Source organism: Oncorhynchus gorbuscha, linkage group LG18 (genome assembly GCF_021184085.1).
Source record: "Oncorhynchus gorbuscha isolate QuinsamMale2020 ecotype Even-year linkage group LG18, OgorEven_v1.0, whole genome shotgun sequence".
Classification (NCBI taxonomy): Eukaryota; Metazoa; Chordata; class Actinopteri; order Salmoniformes; family Salmonidae; genus Oncorhynchus; species Oncorhynchus gorbuscha.
This window is the reverse complement of record NC_060190.1, coordinates 73177954-73198434: the sequence shown is the minus strand read 5'-3', so window position 1 is coordinate 73198434 and position 20481 is coordinate 73177954. Positions and strand designations below refer to the sequence as shown.

At 44.6% G+C, this 20481-nt stretch overlaps 2 protein-coding genes across 5 annotated transcripts in view; one reads left to right on the top strand and one right to left on the bottom strand.

The window, feature by feature from the left end:
• Positions 1-20481, top strand: part of arhgap9 (Rho GTPase activating protein 9) — a 74807-nt gene that overhangs the window by 7913 nt on the left and 46413 nt on the right. For all 4 annotated transcript variants that reach the window (XM_046311246.1, XM_046311247.1, XM_046311245.1 and 1 more), the window contains exon 2: positions 17636-18065. In XM_046311246.1, the coding sequence (XP_046167202.1) occupies positions 17781-18065 (285 nt within the window). In that variant the 5' untranslated portion in view covers positions 17636-17780. The remainder of the gene's footprint in view (positions 1-17635; positions 18066-20481) is intronic.
• Positions 245-17782, bottom strand: LOC124004205 (proteoglycan 4-like). Its single transcript, XM_046312968.1, has 2 exons — positions 17655-17782; positions 245-1094 (listed from the first exon to the last, which is right to left on the bottom strand). Exons 1-2 carry the CDS (start codon positions 17780-17782, stop codon positions 245-247), a joined length of 978 nt encoding a protein of 325 aa, XP_046168924.1.

Sequence of the window (20481 nt, the reverse complement as noted above, 5' to 3'; positions counted from 1 at the left end):
ACTGAGTCTTACATAGTCAAAGCTCTCTCTCTCTCTCTCTCTCTCTCTCTCTCTCTCTCTCTCTCTCTCTCTCTCTCTCTCTCTCTCTCTCTCTCTCTCTCTCTCTCTCTCTCTCTCTCTCTCTCTCTCGGTCTGTTGTAGTTGTTCTTGGTGCCCTCCCTAAGTGAGGTTAGCTAGCTGTTAGTCTCTCCCCACTTCTGAGGGGCCGTCTGTGTGTCTGTGCCACCATATGTCTCTATCCTTCTCACTGTCGGGTGATTCTCTGGGGGGTTCTCTGGGGGTTCTCTAGGAGTTTATCTGGTGTTTTCTCTGAGGGTTCTCTGGGGTTTCTCTGGGGGTTCTCTGGGGGTTCTCTGGGTTCTCTTGGAGTTTCTCTGGTGTTTTCTCTGGTGTTTTCTCTGAGGTTTCTCTGGAGGTTTCTCTGGGGGTTTCTCTGGGGGTTCTCTGGGGGTTCTCTGGGGGTTCTCTGGGGGGTTCTCTGGGGGGTTCTCTGGGGGTTCTCTGGGGGTTTCTCTGGGGGTTCTCTGGGGTTTCTCTGGGGGTTCTCTGGGGGTGGGTTTCTCTGGGGGTTTCTCTGGGGGTTCTCTGTGGGTGGGTTTCTCTGGGGTTTCTCTGGGGGTTCTCTGTGGGTGGGTTTCTCTGGGGGTTTCTCTGTGGGGTTCTCTAGGAGTTTATCTGGTGTTTTCTCTGAGGGTTCTCTGGTGGTTTCTCTGGGGGTTCTCTGGGGTTCTCTGGGTTCTCTAGGAGTTTCTCTGATGTTTTCTCTGAGAGTTCTCTGGTGGTTTCTCTGGGGGTTCTCTGGGTTCTCTAGGAGTTTCTCTGAGGGTTCTCTGGTGGTTTCTCTGGGGGTTCTCTGGGGGTTCTCTGGGTTCTCTAGGAGTTTCTCTGAGGGTTCTCTGGGGGTTTCTCTGAGGGTTCTCTGGGGGTTCTCTGGGGTTCTCTGTGGGTGGGGTTCTCTGGGGGTTTCTCTGGGGTTTCTCTGGGGGTTCTCTAGGAGTTTCTCTGGTGTTTTCTCTGAGGGTTCTCTGGGGGTTTCTCTGAGGGTTCTCTGGGGGTTTCTCTGAGGGTTCTCTGGGGGTTTCTCTGAGGGTTCTCTGGGGGGTTCTCTGGGGGTTCTCTGTGGGTGGGGTTCTCTGGGGGTTTCTCTCGCTCTCTCTCTCCATGCTATAACCTATTCATAATGGTCAACCTGTCTCTCTCTCTCTCTCTCCATGCTATAACCTATTCATAATGGCCAACCTGTCTGTCTACCTCCATGCTATAACCTATTCATAATGGCCAACCTGTCTGTCTCTCTCCATGCTATAACCTATTCATAATGGCCAACCTGTCTCTCTCTCTCTCTCCATGCTATAACCTATTCATAATGGTCAACCTGTCTGTCTCTCTCCATGCTATAACCTATTCATAATGGTCAACCTGTCTGTCTACCTCCATGCTATAACCTATTCATAATGGCCAACCTGTCTGTCTACCTCCATGCTATAACCTATTCATAATGGCCAACCTGTCTCTCTGTCTCTCTCCATGCTATAACCTATTCATAATGGCCAACCTGTCTGTCTACCTCCATGCTATAACCTATTCATAATGGCCAACCTGTCTGTCTACCTCCATGCTATAACCTATTCATAATGGCCAACCTGTCTGTCTACCTCCATGCTATAACCTATTCATAATGGTCAACCTGTCTGTCTACCTCCATGCTATAACCTATTCATAATGGCCAACCTGTCTCTCTCTCTCTCTCTCTCTCTCTCTCTCTCTCTCTCTCTCTCTCTCTCTCTCTCTCCATGCTATAACCTATTCATAATGGTCAACCTGTCTGTCTCTCTCCATGCTATAACCTATTCATAATGGCCAACCTGTCTGTCTACCTCCATGCTATAACCTATTCATAATGGCCAACCTGGTCGTAACAGCCTGCTTCTGTTCTATTCTGTATCTTGTTGTTTCTAACTCCACAGCTAGAGCTCTGATAAAAGTCTAGACATAGGCCCTATTCCCACTATGAGATATGAAGGACAGTCTGAGGAGTGGGGTGGTTGAAAGAGAATTATACTTTTCAATTCACATGACATCCTTGCCTTACATTTTTGTTGTGGCTGGCAATGCCACATTCTGGGTCCCCAGCTCAAATTGAGCCACTACTAGCCAGTAAGCACAAACTATTCAACAAACTGTTTATTTTTCTAAAACATACCACAGTCTTGAATAATGAAACCATTCACAAGCATGCGTGTGACAATGAAAGGGTTTATTTTCTCAACACAGCTGCAGGTAGCCTAGAGAAGCCTATGTGCTCTGATCCCATCTGGTCCAGGGGAAACATAACATCATGTTTTTATAGACGAAAAATAGGCCCATTTATTTGTGTTCTGAGAAAAATTTGAATGTGATTCAAATTTCGTTTATATTCACACTTCGTGTTGCTAGACTACCTATAGGCCTTTTTAATCCAAAATAATTGACTGGAATGAATCAATCAACACAATAGTGATGACGTACTGTATGGATGTATTTTTAATGACAGGTGTAAACCCAGGATAAAACATAATATTATGATATATATATATATATACACGTTTCTTAGGGCTTGATGAGAGCAGGGTAGCCTGTGGTTATTTTGCATACAACCTTCATCTCAGTGTGTCTGAGCGCAGAATAACGGACGAATTCACAAACGTTCAACACGTATTGAATATGGTTGGTGTCAGTAAACTATTGGCAAAACAAAAGCGTAATTACATTGTTGCCAGCAGCACAGTTACGGTCACCAATCCTCTGGGTAACATGTAAACAGCCTAGCCAGCTCTGCTAGGGCGAGTAAAATGGTCGGTGAGGTGTTATCTCATTTTCGTCTGGAAGTAACTAGCAAACTAGTTAACTTTAGCCAGTTAGCTTGGGTGTTTGACTGCCGTTTTGAGGTCAGATCGCTCGGAACAACCCTACTCCTCCGCCAGAACTTCCGGTGTGCGCTCTGAACGCTCAGAGAGAGAAACGCTCTGAATTGACCAAATGGAAAATCTGTCAGCGCGCTCTGGGGGCACTCCGGTTCTATTTAAAGTCATGTTCTCAAATCGACCCGAAAATATTAAGAAGTAACGTTCTTCTCTGGGAATTGCAGTGCCTCAGCATAATGTTTTCTGCAGGTTTCCTCATGGTTCTATTTAAAGCCATGTTTCCAGAACATTCAGAACACTTTCCATGAAAACCACAAGAAAACATTAATAACATTCTAAGAATGTTTTATTTAATCAAAATAAACCTTCCGTTCTCAGCGTCGACAAAACCCTCTCTATCCTCTATCTTGTGAAGTGTGTTCAGGAGTGTTGGCCGTGTCCACTAATTGGCCACAGCTGATCTTAATGAGTGTTTGTGGACTAATTCCATGGATAGAGAACAGAATATCATAGGTTTGAATCTCACTGACGCCCGTGCCACAATAAAAATGATGTATTTTCATGATTAATGGCTAAGCAAATGAATATCCTATCTGTGCTATCAAGTTCACAGTTAGCCCAAGCTAAACTAGCAGTCTTATTGAAACGTTCTGAGAATGTTATGTATTTACCTTCTAATAACCAAGAATTTCTGTTCTCAGAAAGTGAATAAAACCTCACAGGAAACCTTTCAGGGAACCATAGAAAAACGTTCTCAGAACCTCCCTGCAACCTCAAAATGTATATTCCCAGATCTTCTGTTCCCCGAACATAAAAAATACATGTTCAGGAAACGTATGATTTAGCTCCTAGAACCCTGCATACTGCAAGCTCTGTCTTGTTTGTTTTTGTCCAATTGCAGTTGTTGTCTCTTTGTCTGGGAAAAGGGTTTTAATGTTTTCATCCTCCTTAGGGCCAGGAGTTTTTCCAGGATTTTTTTTTTATAAAACCCTATGACCTGATTAGAAAAATAATCTGGTTCCATTATAGCCCATATAAAACCGTTTTTTTTACAGCTTATTTCTTACTATGTCACACGCTCCATCTAGGACAGTTCTGAGCTGACTGCTTCAAGGGGAGTAACTATTGGCCGAGTGTCGAGGTAGCGGCTGAGATCTAGCAAGTACACAAGTTTACATTTGAATAATATGATATAATATGGTAATAAGCTGACTGTATTTTTACAAAAAGTGTGAAGAGGCTCATAAACAGATAGATAGATAGATAATAATAATAATAATATATGCCATTTAGCAGACGCTTTTATCCAAAGCGACTTACAGTCATGTGTGCATACATTCTACGTATGGGTGGTCCCGGGGATCGAACCCACTACCCTGGCGTTACAAGCGCCATGCTCTACCAACTGAGCCATCCTCCCCTCAGCAGCCTCCACTGATACCAAAGTTTGGCTTGACAGTCATTGAGCCAAAAAACGATGTGCCTACTCTTAATACTAGGATATTGCTTGGCTAGGATGAAAAGGCTCTGAATTTCCATGAAATACGTGATTTGGTGACAATTCTGAAGTCAGACGCATTAGCTACAGGCGACCGCCTGGCAATCTGTAGGAATAATTATCGTAAACAAACTTTTGCGTGATCCAGTTCGAACAGTTTGGGTAAATATTTGGGCAATAATGATGAGGATGACAAGACGAGAACATCGACCTGATTTTTTGTTTGTTTTTATAGATAGATAGATAGATAGATAGATAGATAGATAGATAGATACATTTGTAAATACAGTATAGTCACACCCATTGCTGACAGGTGTATAAAATCAAGCACACAGCTAATCCAATCTCCAAAACGTTGTCATTAGAACGGCCTTTCTGAAGAACTCAGTGACTTTCAACGTGGCACCATCATAGGATGCCACATTTCCAACAGGTTAGTTTGCCAAATGTCTGCCCTGCTAGAGCTGCCCAGGTCAACTTTAAGTGCTGTTATTGTGAAGTGGAAACGTCTAGGAGCAATAACGGCTCAGCCACAAAGTGGTAGGCCACACAAGCTCACAGAATGGGACCTCCGAGTGCTGTACCACATTAAAATCATCTTTCCTTTGGTTGCACACTAATGAGTTCCAAACTGCCTCTGGAAGCAACATCAGCACAATAACTGTTTGTTGGGAGCTTCATGAAATGAGTTTCCACGGCCAAGCAGCCGCACACAAACCTAACATCACCATGCGCAATGCCAAGCATTGGCTGGAGTGGTTTAAAGTTCGCCGTCATTGGACTCTGGAGCAGTGGAAACGCGTTCTCTGGAGTGATGATTTGATGGTTTGGCGGATGCCAGGAGAACGCTACCTGTCCCAATGCATAGTGCCAACTGTAAAGTTTGGTGGAGGAGGAATAATGCTCTGGGGCTGTTTTTCATGGTTTGGGCTAGGCCCCTTTGTTCCAGTGAAGGGAAATCTTAACACTACAGAATACAATGACATTCTAGATGATTCTGTGCTTCCAACATTGTGGCAACAGTATTAGGAAGGCCTTTCGCTGTTTCAGCATGACATTGCCCCCAAGGACAAAGCGAGGTCCATCCAGAAATGGTTTGTCAAGATCAGTGTGGAAGAACTTGACTGGTCTGCCTGACCTCAACCCCATCGAACACGTTTGGAATTGGAATGCCGACTAATCACCCAACATCAGCGCCTGATCTCACTAATGCTCTTGTTGCCTGAATGGAAGCAAGTCCCTGAAGCAATGTTCCAACATCTAGTGGAAAGCCTTCCAAGAAGAGAGGAAGGAGGCTGTTATAGCAGCAATGTTCTAACATCTAGTGGAAAGCCTTCCTAGAAGAGTGGAGGCTGTTATAGCAGCAATGTTCCAACATCTAGTGGAAAGCCTTCCAAGAAGAGAGGAAGGAGGCTGTTATAGCAGCAATGTTCTAACATCTAGTGGAAAGCCTTCCTAGAAGAGTGGAGGCTGTTATAGCAGCAATGTTCCAACATCTAGTGGAAAGCCTTCCTAGAAGAGAGGAAGGAGGCTGTTACAGCAGCAAAGGGGGGACCAACTCCATATTATTGCCCATGATTTTAGAATGAGATGTTCAACAAGAAGGTGTCCACATACTCTTGGTCATGTAGTGTAGATTGTTGTGTTACAGTATGAATTTGAAATGGGTTAAATGTAGATGTTATTGTCTCTGGCCTACACACAATACCCCATAATGTCAAAGTGGAATTATGTTTTTGAAATAGAAATAGAAAAATGTAAGCTGACATGTCCTGGGTCAATAAGTATTCAACTCCTTTGTTTTTGCAAGCCTAAATAAGTTCAGGAGTAAAACATGCTTAACACATAACAAGCTGCGTGGACTCACTCTGTGAGCAATAATAGTGTTTAACTTGATTTCTGAATGACTACCTGTACTCTGCTCTGTACCCCACACATACAATTATCTGTAAGGTCCCTCAGTCGAGCATTGAATTTCAAACACAGATTTAATCACAAAAACCAGGCAGGTTGTCCAATGCCTCACAAAGAAGTGCTCTGATTGGTGGATGGGTAAAAATAAAGCAGACATTGAATATCCCTTTGAGCATAGTGAAGTTATCAATACACCCAGTCACTATAAAGATACAGGCGTATCAATACACCCAGTCACTACAAAGATACAGACGTATCAATACACCCAGTCACTATAAAGATACAGGCGTATCAATACACCCAGTCACTATAAAGATACAGGCGTATCAATACACCCAGTCACTATAAAGATACAGGCGTATCAATACACCCAGTCACTATAAAGATACAGGCGTATCAATACACCCAGTCACTATAAAGATACAGGCGTATCAATACACCCAGTCACTATAAAGATACAGGCGTATCAATACACCCAGTCACTACAAAGATACAGGCGTATCAATACACCCAGTCACTATAAAGATACAGGCGTATCAATACACCCAGTCACTATAAAGATACAGGCGTATCAATACACCCAGTCACTACAAAGATACAGGCGTATCAATACACCCAGTCACTATAAAGATACAGACGTATCAATACACCCAGTCACTACAAAGATACAGGCGTATCAATACACCCAGTCACTATAAAGATACAGACGTATCAATACACCCAGTCACTACAAAGATACAGGCGTATCAATACACCCAGTCACTATAAAGATACAGGCGTATCAATACACCCAGTCTCTATAAAGATACAGGCGTATCAATACACCCAGTCACTATAAAGATACAGGCGTATCAATACACCCAGTCACTATAAAGATACAGGCGTATCAATACACCCAGTCACTATAAAGATACAGGCGTATCAATACACCCAGTCACTATAAAGATACAGGCGTATCAATACACCCAGTCACTATAAAGATACAGGCGTATCAATACACCCAGTCACTACAAAGATACAGGTGTATCAATACACCCAGTCACTATAAAGATACAGGCGTATCAATACACCCAGTCACTACAAAGATACAGGTGTATCAATACACCCAGTCACTATAAAGATACAGGCGTCCTTCCTGATGAAATAAACCACTCAGGGATTTCACTATGAGGCCAATGGTGACTTTAAAACAGTTACATAGTTTAATGGCTGTGATAGGACAAAACAGAGGATGGATCAACAACATTGTAGTTACTCCACAATACTAACCTAATTGACCGAGTGAGTACCACTCCTCATATTTCCAGGCATAGAGGTGGCTGCATCATGTTATGGGTGTGCTTGTAATCATTAAGGACTGGGGAATTTTTCAGGATAAAAAATAAACGTACTGGAGTGGAGCACAGGCAAAATCATAGAGGAAAATCTGGTTCAGTCTGCTGGGAGAAGAATTCACCTTTCAGCAGAACAATAACCTAAAAACACAATGCCGACGCATTTCAGTTGAAGGCATTCAGTTGTACAACTGACTAGGTATCCCCCTTTCCTTTCTGTTGTATAACTGACTAGGTATCCCCTTTCGTTTCTGTTGTATAACTGACTAGGTCTCCCCCCTTTCCTTTCTGTTGTATAACTGACTAGGTATCCCCCCTTTCTGTTGTATAACTGACTAGGTATCCCCCCTTCCTTTCTGTTGTATAACTGACTAGGTATCCCCCCTTCCTTTCTGTTGTATAACTGACTAGGTATCCCCCCTTCCTTTCTGTTGTATAACTGACTAGGTCTCCCCCTTTCCTTTCTGTTGTACAACTGACTAGGTCTCCCCCTTTCCTTTCTGTTGTATAACTGACTAGGTATCCCCCCTTCCTTTCTGTTGTATAACTGACTAGGTATCCCCCCTTCCTTTCTGTTGTATAACTGACTAGGTATTCCCCTTTCCTTTCTGTTGTATAACTGACTAGGTATCCCCCCTTTCTGTTGTACAACTGACTAGGTCTCCCCCTTCCTTTCTGTTGTATAACTGACTAGGTATCCCCCCTTTCTGTTGTATAACTGACTAGGTATCCCCCCTTCCTTTCTGTTGTATAACTGACTAGGTATCCCCCCTTCCTTTCTGTTGTATAACTGACTAGGTATCCCCCTTCCTTTCTGTTGTATAACTGACTAGGTATCCCCCTTCCTTTCTGTTGTATAACTGACTAGGTATCCCCCTTTCATTTCTGTTGTATAACTGACTAGGTATCCCCCTTTCTGTTGTACAACTGACTAGGTCTCCCCCTTTCCTTTCTGTTGTATAACTGACTAGGTATCCCCCCTTCCTTTCTGTTGTATAACTGACTAGGTATCCCCCTTTCTGTTGTATAACTGACTAGGTATCCCCCTTTCTGTTGTATAACTGACTAGGTCTCCCCCTTTCCTTTCTGTTGTATAACTGACTAGGTATCCCCCCTTTCTGTTGTATAACTGACTAGGTATCCCCCTTTCTGTTGTATAACTGACTAGGTATCCCCCTTCCTTTCTGTTGTATAACTGACTAGGTATCCCCCTTCCTTTCTGTTGTATAACTGACTAGGTATCCCCCTTCCTTTCTGTTGTATAACTGACTAGGTCTCCCCCTTTCCTTTCTGTTGTACAACTGACTAGGTCTCCCCCTTTCCTTTCTGTTGTATAACTGACTAGGTATCCCCCCTTCCTTTCTGTTGTATAACTGACTAGGTATCCCCCCTTCCTTTCTGTTGTATAACTGACTAGGTATTCCCCTTTCCTTTCTGTTGTATAACTGACTAGGTATCCCCCCTTTCTGTTGTACAACTGACTAGGTCTCCCCCTTCCTTTCTGTTGTATAACTGACTAGGTATCCCCCCTTTCTGTTGTATAACTGACTAGGTATCCCCCTTCCTTTCTGTTGTATAACTGACTAGGTATCCCCCCTTCCTTTCTGTTGTATAACTGACTAGGTATCCCCCCTTTCTGTTGTATAACTGACTAGGTATCCCCCCTTCCTTTCTGTTGTATAACTGACTAGGTATCCCCCCTTTCTGTTGTACAACTGACTAGGTCTCCCCCCTTTCCTTTCTGTTGTATAACTGACTAGGTATCCCCCTTTCTGTTGTATAACTGACTAGGTATCCCCCTTTCTGTTGTATAACTGACTAGGTCTCCCCCTTTCCTTTCTGTTGTATAACTGACTAGGTATCCCCCCTTTCTGTTGTATAACTGACTAGGTATCCCCCTTTCTGTTGTATAACTGACTAGGTATCCCCCTTTCCTTTCTGTTGTATAACTGACTAGGTCTCCCCCCTTTCCTTTCTGTTGTATAACTGACTAGGTATCCCCCCTTTCTGTTGTATAACTGACTAGGTATCCCCCCTTTCTGTTGTATAACTGACTAGGTATCCCCCTTCCTTTCTGTTGTATAACTGACTAGGTATCCCCCTTCCTTTCTGTTGTATAACTGACTAGGTATCCCCCTTCCTTTCTGTTGTATAACTGACTAGGTCTCCCCCTTTCCTTTCTGTTGTACAACTGACTAGGTCTCCCCCTTTCCTTTCTGTTGTATAACTGACTAGGTATCCCCCCTTCCTTTCTGTTGTATAACTGACTAGGTATCCCCCCTTCCTTTCTGTTGTATAACTGACTAGGTATTCCCCTTTCCTTTCTGTTGTATAACTGACTAGGTATCCCCCCTTTCTGTTGTACAACTGACTAGGTCTCCCCCTTCCTTTCTGTTGTATAACTGACTAGGTATCCCCCCTTCCTTTCTGTTGTATAACTGACTAGGTATCCCCCTTCCTTTCTGTTGTATAACTGACTAGGTATCCCCCTTCCTTTCTGTTGTATAACTGACTAGGTATCCCCCTTTCTGTTGTATAACTGACTAGGTATCCCCCTTCCTTTCTGTTGTATAACTGACTAGGTATCCCCCTTTCCTTTCTGTTGTATAACTGACTAGGTATCCCCCCTTTCTGTTGTACAACTGACTAGGTCTCCCCCTTTCCTTTCTGTTGTATAACTGACTAGGTATCCCCCCTTCCTTTCTGTTGTATAACTGACTAGGTATCCCCCTTTCTGTTGTATAACTGACTAGGTATCCCCCTTTCTGTTGTATAACTGACTAGGTCTCCCCCTTTCCTTTCTGTTGTATAACTGACTAGGTATCCCCCCTTTCTGTTGTATAACTGACTAGGTATCCCCCTTTCTGTTGTATAACTGACTAGGTATCCCCCTTTCCTTTCTGTTGTATAACTGACTAGGTATCCCCCTTTCCTTTCTGTTGTATAACTGACTAGGTCTCCCCCCTTTCCTTTCTGTTGTATAACTGACTAGGTATCCCCCCTTTCTGTTGTATAACTGACTAGGTATCCCCCCTTCCTTTCTGTTGTATAACTGACTAGGTATCCCCCTTCCTTTCTGTTGTATAACTGACTAGGTATCCCCCTTCCTTTCTGTTGTATAACTGACTAGGTATTCCCCTTTCCTTTCTGTTGTATAACTGACTAGGTATCCCCCTTTCTGTTGTACAACTGACTAGGTCTCCCCCTTCCTTTCTGTTGTATAACTGACTAGATATCCCCCTTTCTGTTGTATAACTGACTAGGTATCCCCCTTCCTTTCTGTTGTATAACTGACTAGGTATCCCCCTTCCTTTCTGTTGTATAACTGACTAGGTATCCCCCTTTCTGTTGTTTAACTGACTAGGTATCCCCCTTCCTTTCTGTTGTATAACTGACTAGGTATCCCCCCTTTCCTTTCTGTTGTACAACTGACTAGGTATCCCCCCTTTCTGTTGTACAACTGACTAGGTCTCCCCCTTTCCTTTCTGTTGTATAACTGACTAGGTATCCCCCCTTTCTGTTGTACAACTGACTAGGTCTCCCCCTTTCCTTTCTGTTGTACAACTGACTAGGTATTCCCCTTTCCCCTTCCTTAAATATCCACTGGAGTTGCATACCAAGAAGACAGTGATTATTCCTGAGTGGCCAAGTTCCAGTTTTGACTTAAATCTACTTGAAAATCTATGGCAAGACTTTAAAATAGTTGTGTAGCAATAATCAATAACCAATGTGACAGAGCACGAAGAATTTAGAAAAGAATAATGTGCAAATATTGTCCAATCCAGGTGTGGAAAGCTCTTAGAGACTCACACAGAAAGACTCACAGCTCTTAGAGACTTACCCAGAAAGACTCACAGCTCTTAGAGACTCACACAGAAAGACTCACAGCTCTTAGAGACTCACACAGAAAGACTCACAGCTCTTAGAGACTTACCCAGAAAGACTCACAGCTCTTAGAGACTTACCCAGAAAAACTCACGGCTCTTAGAGACTCACCCAGAAAGACTCACAGCTCTTAGAGACTCACCCAGAAAGACTCACAGCTCTTAGAGACTCACCCAGAAAGACTCACAGCTCTTAGAGACTCACCCAGAAAGACTCACAGCTCTTAGAGACTTACGCAGAAAGACTCAAAGCTCTTAGAGACTCACCCAGAAAGACTCACAGCTCTTAGAGACTCACCCAGAAAGACTCACAGCTCTTAGAGACTTACGCAGAAAGACTCAAAGCTCTTAGAGACTCACCCAGAAAGACTCACAGCTCTTAGAGACTCACCCAGAAAGACTCACCGCTCTTAGAGACTTACCCAGAAAGACTCACAGCTCTTAGAGACTTACGCAGAAAGACTCACAGCTCTTAGAGACTTACCCAGAAAGACTCACAGCTCTTAGAGACTTACCCAGAAAGACTCACAGCTCTTAGAGACTTACCCAGAAAGACTCACAGCTCTTAGAGACTTACGCAGAAAGACTCACAGCTCTTAGAGACTTACCCAGAAAGACTCACAGCTCTTAGAGACTTACCCAGAAAGACTCACAGCTCTTAGAGACTTACGCAGAAAGACTCACAGCTGTAATCGCTGCCAAAGATGACTCAAGGATGTGAATAATTACAGTATGTAAATGAGATATTTCTGTATGCAATTTACAATACATTTGCAAAAATGTCTAAAAACATATTTTCAATTTGTCCTTATGGGGTATTGTGTGTAGATTGGTGACGAAAAACAATCTTATTTAATAAATGTTAACAGAAATATTTTTGGAATAGGTCAAGAGGTACCATTACTCTCTGAAAGGCAGTGTAGATAGATAGGGGTTCAAAATGATTGGCACTGTTGATAAATATGAGTAAAAAATACTGTATGAAATAAATCATACAAATACTGAGTTATATTATTTGCAACAAAAAAAAGAAGGGGAAAATATATTATTTTACACTAATACAATTCCTCAGAGAAAGAGATTATTATGGGTGCCAATACATTTTTTTTTACCTGACTGACTGTAGACAGACAGACAGACAGACAGACAGACAGACAGACAGACAGACAGACAGACAGACAGACAGACAGACAGACAGACAGACAGACAGACAGACAGACAGACAGACAGACAGACAGACAGACAGACAGACAGACAGACAGACAGACAGACAGACAGTCGGAATCCTAGAAATAGAATGACTTATATTAAGAAACAAAGTGGAAAGGAACGTTGTTCTTGTTTGGACCAATGGGTTGACAGCATGACCTAACAGTCATGCACACTCTAATAGTGACAAACAGAGAGGAGGCGGAGCTGAGCTGCTTGAGTGACGGGGGATGGGGGTTGTCTGTGGGAGGCGGTCACATTAGGAGAAAAAAACAGAGTAAACTATAAAAACGGACATTACACTTTCTGATATGGTTCATAGTGCAGCTCTATGTCTACAGTCTGTCTGTCTGTCTGTCTGTCTGTCTGTCTGTCTGTCTGTCTGTCTGTCTGTCTGTCTGTCTGTCTGTCTGTCTGTCTGTCTGTCTGTCTGTCTGTCTGTCTGTCTGTCTGTCTGTCTGTCTGTCTGTCTGTCTGTCTGTCTGTCTGTCTGTCTGTCTGTCTGTCTGTGTCAGTCTGCCAGTCTTATCAGAACAGATGTATATCACTGGTGTGTAGTGGCCTTTGTCCTGCTTCATTTCCTTATCTACAATATTAGGATTAGTCCTGTAAATACCCCCCTAACCTGGTACAGTGAGCTGTCTGTTTCAGATTCCAGCCTGCTTGGTGGTTGGAGGTTTCAATCAGTATGGAGGGTTTTACTGTAATTCTCCAAGGCATGAGTCAGTATGGAGGATTTTACTGTAATTCTCCATGGCCTGAGTCAGTATGGAGGGTTTTACGGTAATTCTCCATGGCCTGAGTCAGTATGGAGGGTTTTACAGTAATTCTCCAAGGCATAAGTCAAAATGAAGGGTTTTACGGTAATTCTCCAAGGCCTGAGTCAGTATGAAGGGTTTTACAGTAATTCTCCAAGGCATAAGTCAAAATGAAGGGTTTTACAGTAATTCTCCAAGGCATAAGTCAAAATGAAGGGTTTTACGGTAATTCTCCAAGGCCTGAGTCAGTATGAAGGGTTTTACAGTAATTCTCCAAGGCCTGAGTCAGGTCACAGAATATTGTGCTTTATTAATACACTGCTGTGCTGTGGATTATGAGAGAGAGAGAGAGAGAGAGAGAGAGAGAGAGAGAGAGAGAGAGAGAGAGAGAGAGAGAGAGAGAGAGAGAGAGAGAGAGAGAGAGAGAGAGAGAGAGAGAGAGAGAGAGAGAGAGAGAGAGAGAGAGAGAGAGAGAGAGAGAGAGAGAGAGAGAGAGAGAGAGAGAGAGAGAGAGAGAGAGAGAGAGAGAGAGAGAGAGAGAGAGAGAGAGAGAGAGAGAGAGAGAGAGAGAGAGAGAGAGAGAGGTCCACCACCCTCCTCCCCCTTCTCCTCTCTCTGCAACCCAGCCTGATCTGGTCTGAAGGGACGACCACGGAGCTGTGTGTGTGCATGCATCTGCACGTGAGTATATCTGAAGAGTAGAGGAGCTCAGAGCTAATGGTGGTCTCTCTCACAGTCAGGTTCTAATGGTGGTCTCTCTCACAGTCAGGTTCTAATGGTGGTCTCTCTCACAGTCAGGTTCTAATGGTGGTATCTCTCACAGTCAGGTTCTAATGGTGGTATCTCTCACAGTCAGGTTCTAATGGTGGTCTCTCTCACAGTCAGGTTCTAATGGTGGTATCTCTCACAGTCAGGTTCTAATGGTGGTCTATCTCACAGTCAGGTTCTAATGGTGGTATCTCTCACAGTCAGGTTCTAATGGTGGTCTCTCTCACAGTCAGGTTCTAATGGTGGTTTCTCTCACAGTCAGGTTCTAATGGTGGTCTCTCTCACAGTCAGGTTCTAATGGTGGTCTCTCTCACAGTCAGGTTCTAATGGTGGTCTCTCTCACAGTCAGGTTCTAATGGTGGTCTCTCTCACAGTCAGGTTCTAATGGTAGTCTCTCTCACAGTCAGAGCTAAAGGTGGTATCTCTCACAGTCAGGTTCTAATGGTGGTCTATCTCACAGGCAGGTTCTAATGGTGGTTTCTCTCACAGTCAGGTTCTAATGGTGGTCTCTCTCACAGTCAGGTTCTAATGGTGGTCTCTCTCACAGTCAGGTTCTAATGGTGGTCTCTCTCACAGTCAGGTTCTAATGGTGGTCTCTCTCACAGTCAGGTTCTAATGGTAGTCTCTCTCACAGTCAGAGCTAAAGGTGGTATCTCTCACAGTCAGGTTCTAATGGTGGTCTATCTCACATGCAGGTTCTAATGGTGGTCTCTCTCACAGTCAGGTTCTAATGGTGGTCTCTCTCACAGTCAGGTTCTAATGGTGGTCTCTCTCACAGGTTCTAATGTTGGTCTCTCTCACAGTCAGGTTCTAATGGTGGTCTCTCTCACAGTCAGATTCTAATGGTAGTCTCTCTCACAGTCAGAGCTAAAGGTGGTATCTCTCACAGTCAGGTTCTAATGTTGGTCTCTCTCACAGTCAGGTTCTAATGGTAGTCTCTCTCACAGTCAGAGCTAAAGGTGGTATCTCTCACAGTCAGGTTCTAATGGTGGTCTATCTCACAGGCAGGTTCTAATGGTGGTTTCTCTCACAGTCAGGTTCTAATGGTGGTCTCTCTCACAGTCAGGTTCTAATGGTGGTCTCTCTCACAGTCAGGTTCTAATGGTGGTCTCTCTCACAGTCAGGTTCTAATGGTGGTCTCTCTCACAGTCAGGTTCTAATGGTGGTCTCTCTCACAGGTTCTAATGTTGGTCTCTCTCACAGTCAGAGCTAAAGGTGGTATCTCTCACAGTCAGGTTCTAATGTTGGTCTCTCTCACAGTCAGGTTCTAATGGTGGTCTCTCTCACAGTCAGGTTCTAATGGTGGTCTCTCTCACAGTCAGGGATAATGGTGGTCTCTATCACAGTCAGGGATAATGGTGGTCTCTATCACAGTCAGAGCTAATGGTATCTCTATCACAGTCAGGGATAATGGTGGTCTCTATCACAGTCAGGGATAATGGTGGTCTCTATCACAGTCAGGGATAATGGTGGTCTCTATCACAGTCAGGGATAATGGTGGTCTCTATCACAGTCAGAGCTAATGGTGGTCTCTATCACAGTCAGGGATAATGGTGGTCTCTATCACAGTCAGGGATAATGGTGGTCTCTATCACAGTCAGGGATAATGGTGGTCTCTATCACAGTCAGGGATAATGGTGGTCTCTATCACAGTCAGAGCTAATGGTGGTCTCTATCACAGTCAGGGATAATGGTGGTCTCTATCACAGTCAGGGATAATGGTGGTCTCTATCACAGTCAGGGATAATGGTGGTCTCTATCACAGTCAGGGATAATGGTGGTCTCTCTCACAGGTTCTAATGTTGGTCTCTCTCACAGTCAGGTTCTAATGGTGGTCTCTCTCACAGTCAGATTCTAATGGTAGTCTCTCTCACAGTCAGAGCTAAAGGTGGTATCTCTCACAGTCAGGTTCTAATGTTGGTCTCTCTCACAGTCAGGTTCTAATGGTAGTCTCTCTCACAGTCAGAGCTAAAGGTGGTATCTCTCACAGTCAGGTTCTAATGGTGGTCTATCTCACAGGCAGGTTCTAATGGTGGTTTCTCTCACAGTCAGGTTCTAATGGTGGTCTCTCTCACAGTCAGGTTCTAATGGTGGTCTCTCTCACAGTCAGGTTCTAATGGTGGTCTCTCTCACAGTCAGGTTCTAATGGTGGTCTCTCTCACAGTCAGGTTCTAATGGTGGTCTCTCTCACAGGTTCTAATGTTGGTCTCTCTCACAGTCAGAGCTAAAGGTGGTATCTCTCACAGTCAGGTTCTAATGTTGGTCTCTCTCACAGTCAGGTTCTAATGGTGGTCTCTCTCACAGTCAGGTTCTAATGGTGGTCTCTCTCACAGTCAGGGATAATGGTGGTCTCTATCACAGTCAGGGATAATGGTGGTCTCTATCACAGTCAGAGCTAATGGTGGTCTCTATCACAGTCAGGGATAATGGTGGTCTCTATCACAGTCAGGGATAATGGTGGTCTCTATCACAGTCAGGGATAATGGTGGTCTCTATCACAGTCAGGTTCTAATGGTGGTCTCTATCACAGTCAGAGCTAATGGTGGTCTCTATCACAGTCAGGGATAATGGTGGTCTCTATCACAGTCAGGGATAATGGTGGTCTCTATCACAGTCAGGGATAATGGTGGTCTCTATCACAGTCAGGGATAATGGTGGTCTCTATCACAGTCAGAGCTAATGGTGGTCTCTATCACAGTCAGGGATAATGGTGGTCTCTATCACAGTCAGGGATAATGGTGGTCTCTATCACAGTCAGGGATAATGGTGGTCTCTATCACAGTCAGGGATAATGGTGGCTCAGCAGTGAGGAGACAGAGTGTAAGAGCAGCACATCCACAGGGATGACATCTCTCTCTCTCTCTCTCTCTCTCTCTCTCTCTCTCTCTCTCTCTCTCTCTCTCTCTCTCTCTCTCTCTCTCTCTCTCTCTGTGTCTCCCTCTCTTTCCCTCTCTTAATTCCCTCTCTGGCTATCAGTCTCTGTGTGACGTAGACTCCTCTTGTTCTGTTGGCTGTGTAAGGGAGAATGGTCAGGGCAGGGGTGTGTGTGTTTGTCTTCTGGTCGGTTGAACTGTTTTTATTTTTCTCTCTAAACGCATGAGTGATTAAACAAATGGATTATTGCAAATAAATGGCAGTGCCCTTTATTGCTTTATACAATAATTACTACTCAGTATTTTTTTGTGAGAATTAATGGTGTGTATCTGTTATATTTTTGAGAATTAATGGTGTGTATATCTGTGACTTTTGCTGAGCTTTATATTGAGTTTTAGGCTTAATAAATGATGATTAGATGGATGGATCTGTGAAGCCATAGATATTCAGTCTTCACTCGAACCCAGTTCTGTTCTGTTTGTTTGTGTTTCAGAGCATGGCTCTGGCCTCACTCCGGTCGTTGACGATGCCCTGCGCCAGTGTCCGTACCATCCCCACCATCACCCTCGTCACCTATCCTCTCACCCAAAACACCCCCCGCTGAGACCCAGCCGACCGAGTCAGAGCTAACGTCCACCATGCTGTCAGGAAGCTACAGTCGCTCCACGGTGGACTCACCCGCCATGCCCTCTGCCTCCACCAGGGCGAGAACTACCAGTGTGGACAGTGTGTCCAGTAGGGAGAGTGGAGCCCGTGTGAGCAGCAGTGTGAGCGTGCCCACGATGTGTGGAGTCCCCAGTGGTACAGTGGTTCTGGAGGCACAGTATGACTATCAGTACCGTGGGGCAGACGGACGACCGGTCTGCATCCGAGAGGGGGAGCGGTTTCTTCTCCTGAGGAAGACTAACACTGACTGGTGGCAGGTGAGGAGGTCCTGACCGTGTGGCTCAGTTAGAATAGACAATGTCGGCAGGGAAGCCTAGTGGTTAGAGCGTTGGACTAGTAATCGAAAGGTTGCAAGTTCGAATCCCCGAGCTGACATGGTACAAATCTGTCCTTCTGCCCCTGAACAGGCAGTTAACCCACTGTTCCTAGGCCGTCATTGAAAATAAGAATTTGCCTAGTAAAATAAAGGTACATTTTTTTTAAATGGCCCTAGTGTAACCAGTACTATTTGAAAGCATGTGTCCTAACCAAGAACAAAAACCATCCATGTGGTCAGAGGGAAATCACATATACCAGTGTTTCCTTAACTGTGGTACGCCCTCAACATGGGTTGGCAGACTGTGGTACGCCCTCAACATGGGTTGGCAGACTGTGGTACGCCCTCAACATGGGTTGGCAGACTGTGGTACGCCCTCAACATGGGTTGGCAGACTGTGGTACGCCCTCAACATGGGCTGGCAGACTGTGGTACGCCCTCAACATGGGTTGGCAGACTGTGGTACGCCCTCAACATGGGTTGGCAGACTGTGGTACGCCCTCAACATGGGCTGGCAGACTGTGGTACGCCCTCAACATGGGTTGGCAGACTGTGGTACGCCCTCAACATGGGCTGGCAGACTGTGGTACGCCCTCAACATGGGCTGGCAGACTGTGGTACGCCCTCAACATGGGTTGGCAGACTGTGGTACGCCCTCAACATGGGTTGGCAGACTGTGGTACGCCCTCAACATGGGCTGGCAGACTGTGGTACGCCCTCAACATGGGTTGGCAGACTGTGGTACGCCCTCAACATGGGTTGGCAGACTGTGGTACGCCCTCAACATGGGCTGGCAGACTGTGGTACGCCCTCAACATGGGCTGGCAGACTGTGGTACGCCCTCAACATGGGTTGGCAGACTGTGGTACGCCCTCAACATGGGCTGGCAGACTGTGGTACGCCCTCAACATGGGTTGGCAGACTGGTACGCCCTCAACATGGGTTGGCAGACTGTGGTACGCCCTCAACATGGGCTGGCAGACTGTGGTACGCCCTCAACATGGGCTGGCAGACTGTGGTACGCCCACAACATGGGCTGGCAGACTGTGGTACGCCCACAACATGGGCTGGCAGACTGTGGTACGCCCTCAACATGGGTTGGCAGACTTCTTTTTTGTTAAGGAACTCGACCGGCTTTCAACGTACTCTTGAACGTCGTAATAATAGAATGAAAAAGGTGCGGTAATTGGGTATTACATCATCACGTCCTCTTGTCATGTCGGCCATTGGGTATTACATCATCACGTCCTCTTGTCATGTCGGTCATTGGGTATTACATCATCACGTCCTCTTGTCTTGTCGGCCATTGGGTATTACATCATCACGTCCTCTTGTCATGTCGGCCATTGGGTATTACATCATCACGTCCTCTTGTCATGTCGGTCATTGGGTATTACATCATCACGTCCTCTTGTCATGTCGGCCATTGGGTATTACATCATCACGTCCTCTTGTCATGTCGGCCATTGGGTATTACATCATCACGTCCTCTTGTCATGTCGGTCATTGGGTATTACATCATCACGTCCTCTTGTCATGTCGGCCATTGGGTATTACATCATCACGTCCTCTTGTCATGTCGGTCATTGGGTATTACATCATCACGTCCTCTTGTCATGTCGACCATTGGGTATTACATCATCACGTCCTCTTGTCATGTCGGCCATTGGGTATTACATCATCACGTCCTCTTGTCATGTCGGCCATTGGGTATTACATCATCACGTCCTCTTGTCATGTCGGCCATTGGGTATTACATCATCACGTCCTCTTGTCATGTCGGCCATTGGGTATTACATCATCACGTCCTCTTGTCATGTCGGCCATTGGGTATTACATCATCACGTCCTCTTGTCATGTCGGCCATTGGGTATTACATCATCACGTCCTCTTGTCATGTCGGTCATTGGGTATTACATCATCACGTCCTCTTGTCATGTCGGTCATTGGGTACTGTAGAGAGATATCTACTGTTGGAAATGTCCAGATCAACTAGCCCGTATCAGATAAAACATTTTAGCTTGGGATTTTAGGCCATAGATTTTGTGTTCGTGTCACTCCAATATCACATGAATTCACATTAGACATGGGCAAAATGTGTAGAATTGCATTAAAAAAATAAGCTTTAAACCTGCAATAGGTTCCTCTCCTCCAACAAGAGGGCTGTAAAGGGAGGTGTATAAATCTTATTATTACCAGGTGTATGATTCTTATTATTACCAGGTGTATAATATACAGGTGTATTATTCTTATTATTACCAGGTGTATAATTCTTATTATTACCAGGTGTATAATATACAGGTGTATTATTCTTATTATTACCAGGTGTATAATATACAGATGTATTATTCTTATTA

What these genes read in the sequence shown, in the direction of transcription:
- LOC124004205 (XM_046312968.1), bottom strand. Translation starts at nt 17,782, where the DNA reads ATGGTGGACGTTAGCTCTGACTCGGTCGGCTGGGTCTCAGCGGGGGGT. An exon ending in GGGCATCGTCAACGACCGGA is followed by an intron (nt 1,095 to 17,654) that starts GTGAGGCCAGAG and finishes AGAACCCCCCAG; the next exon opens with AGAACCCTCAGAGAAACCCC.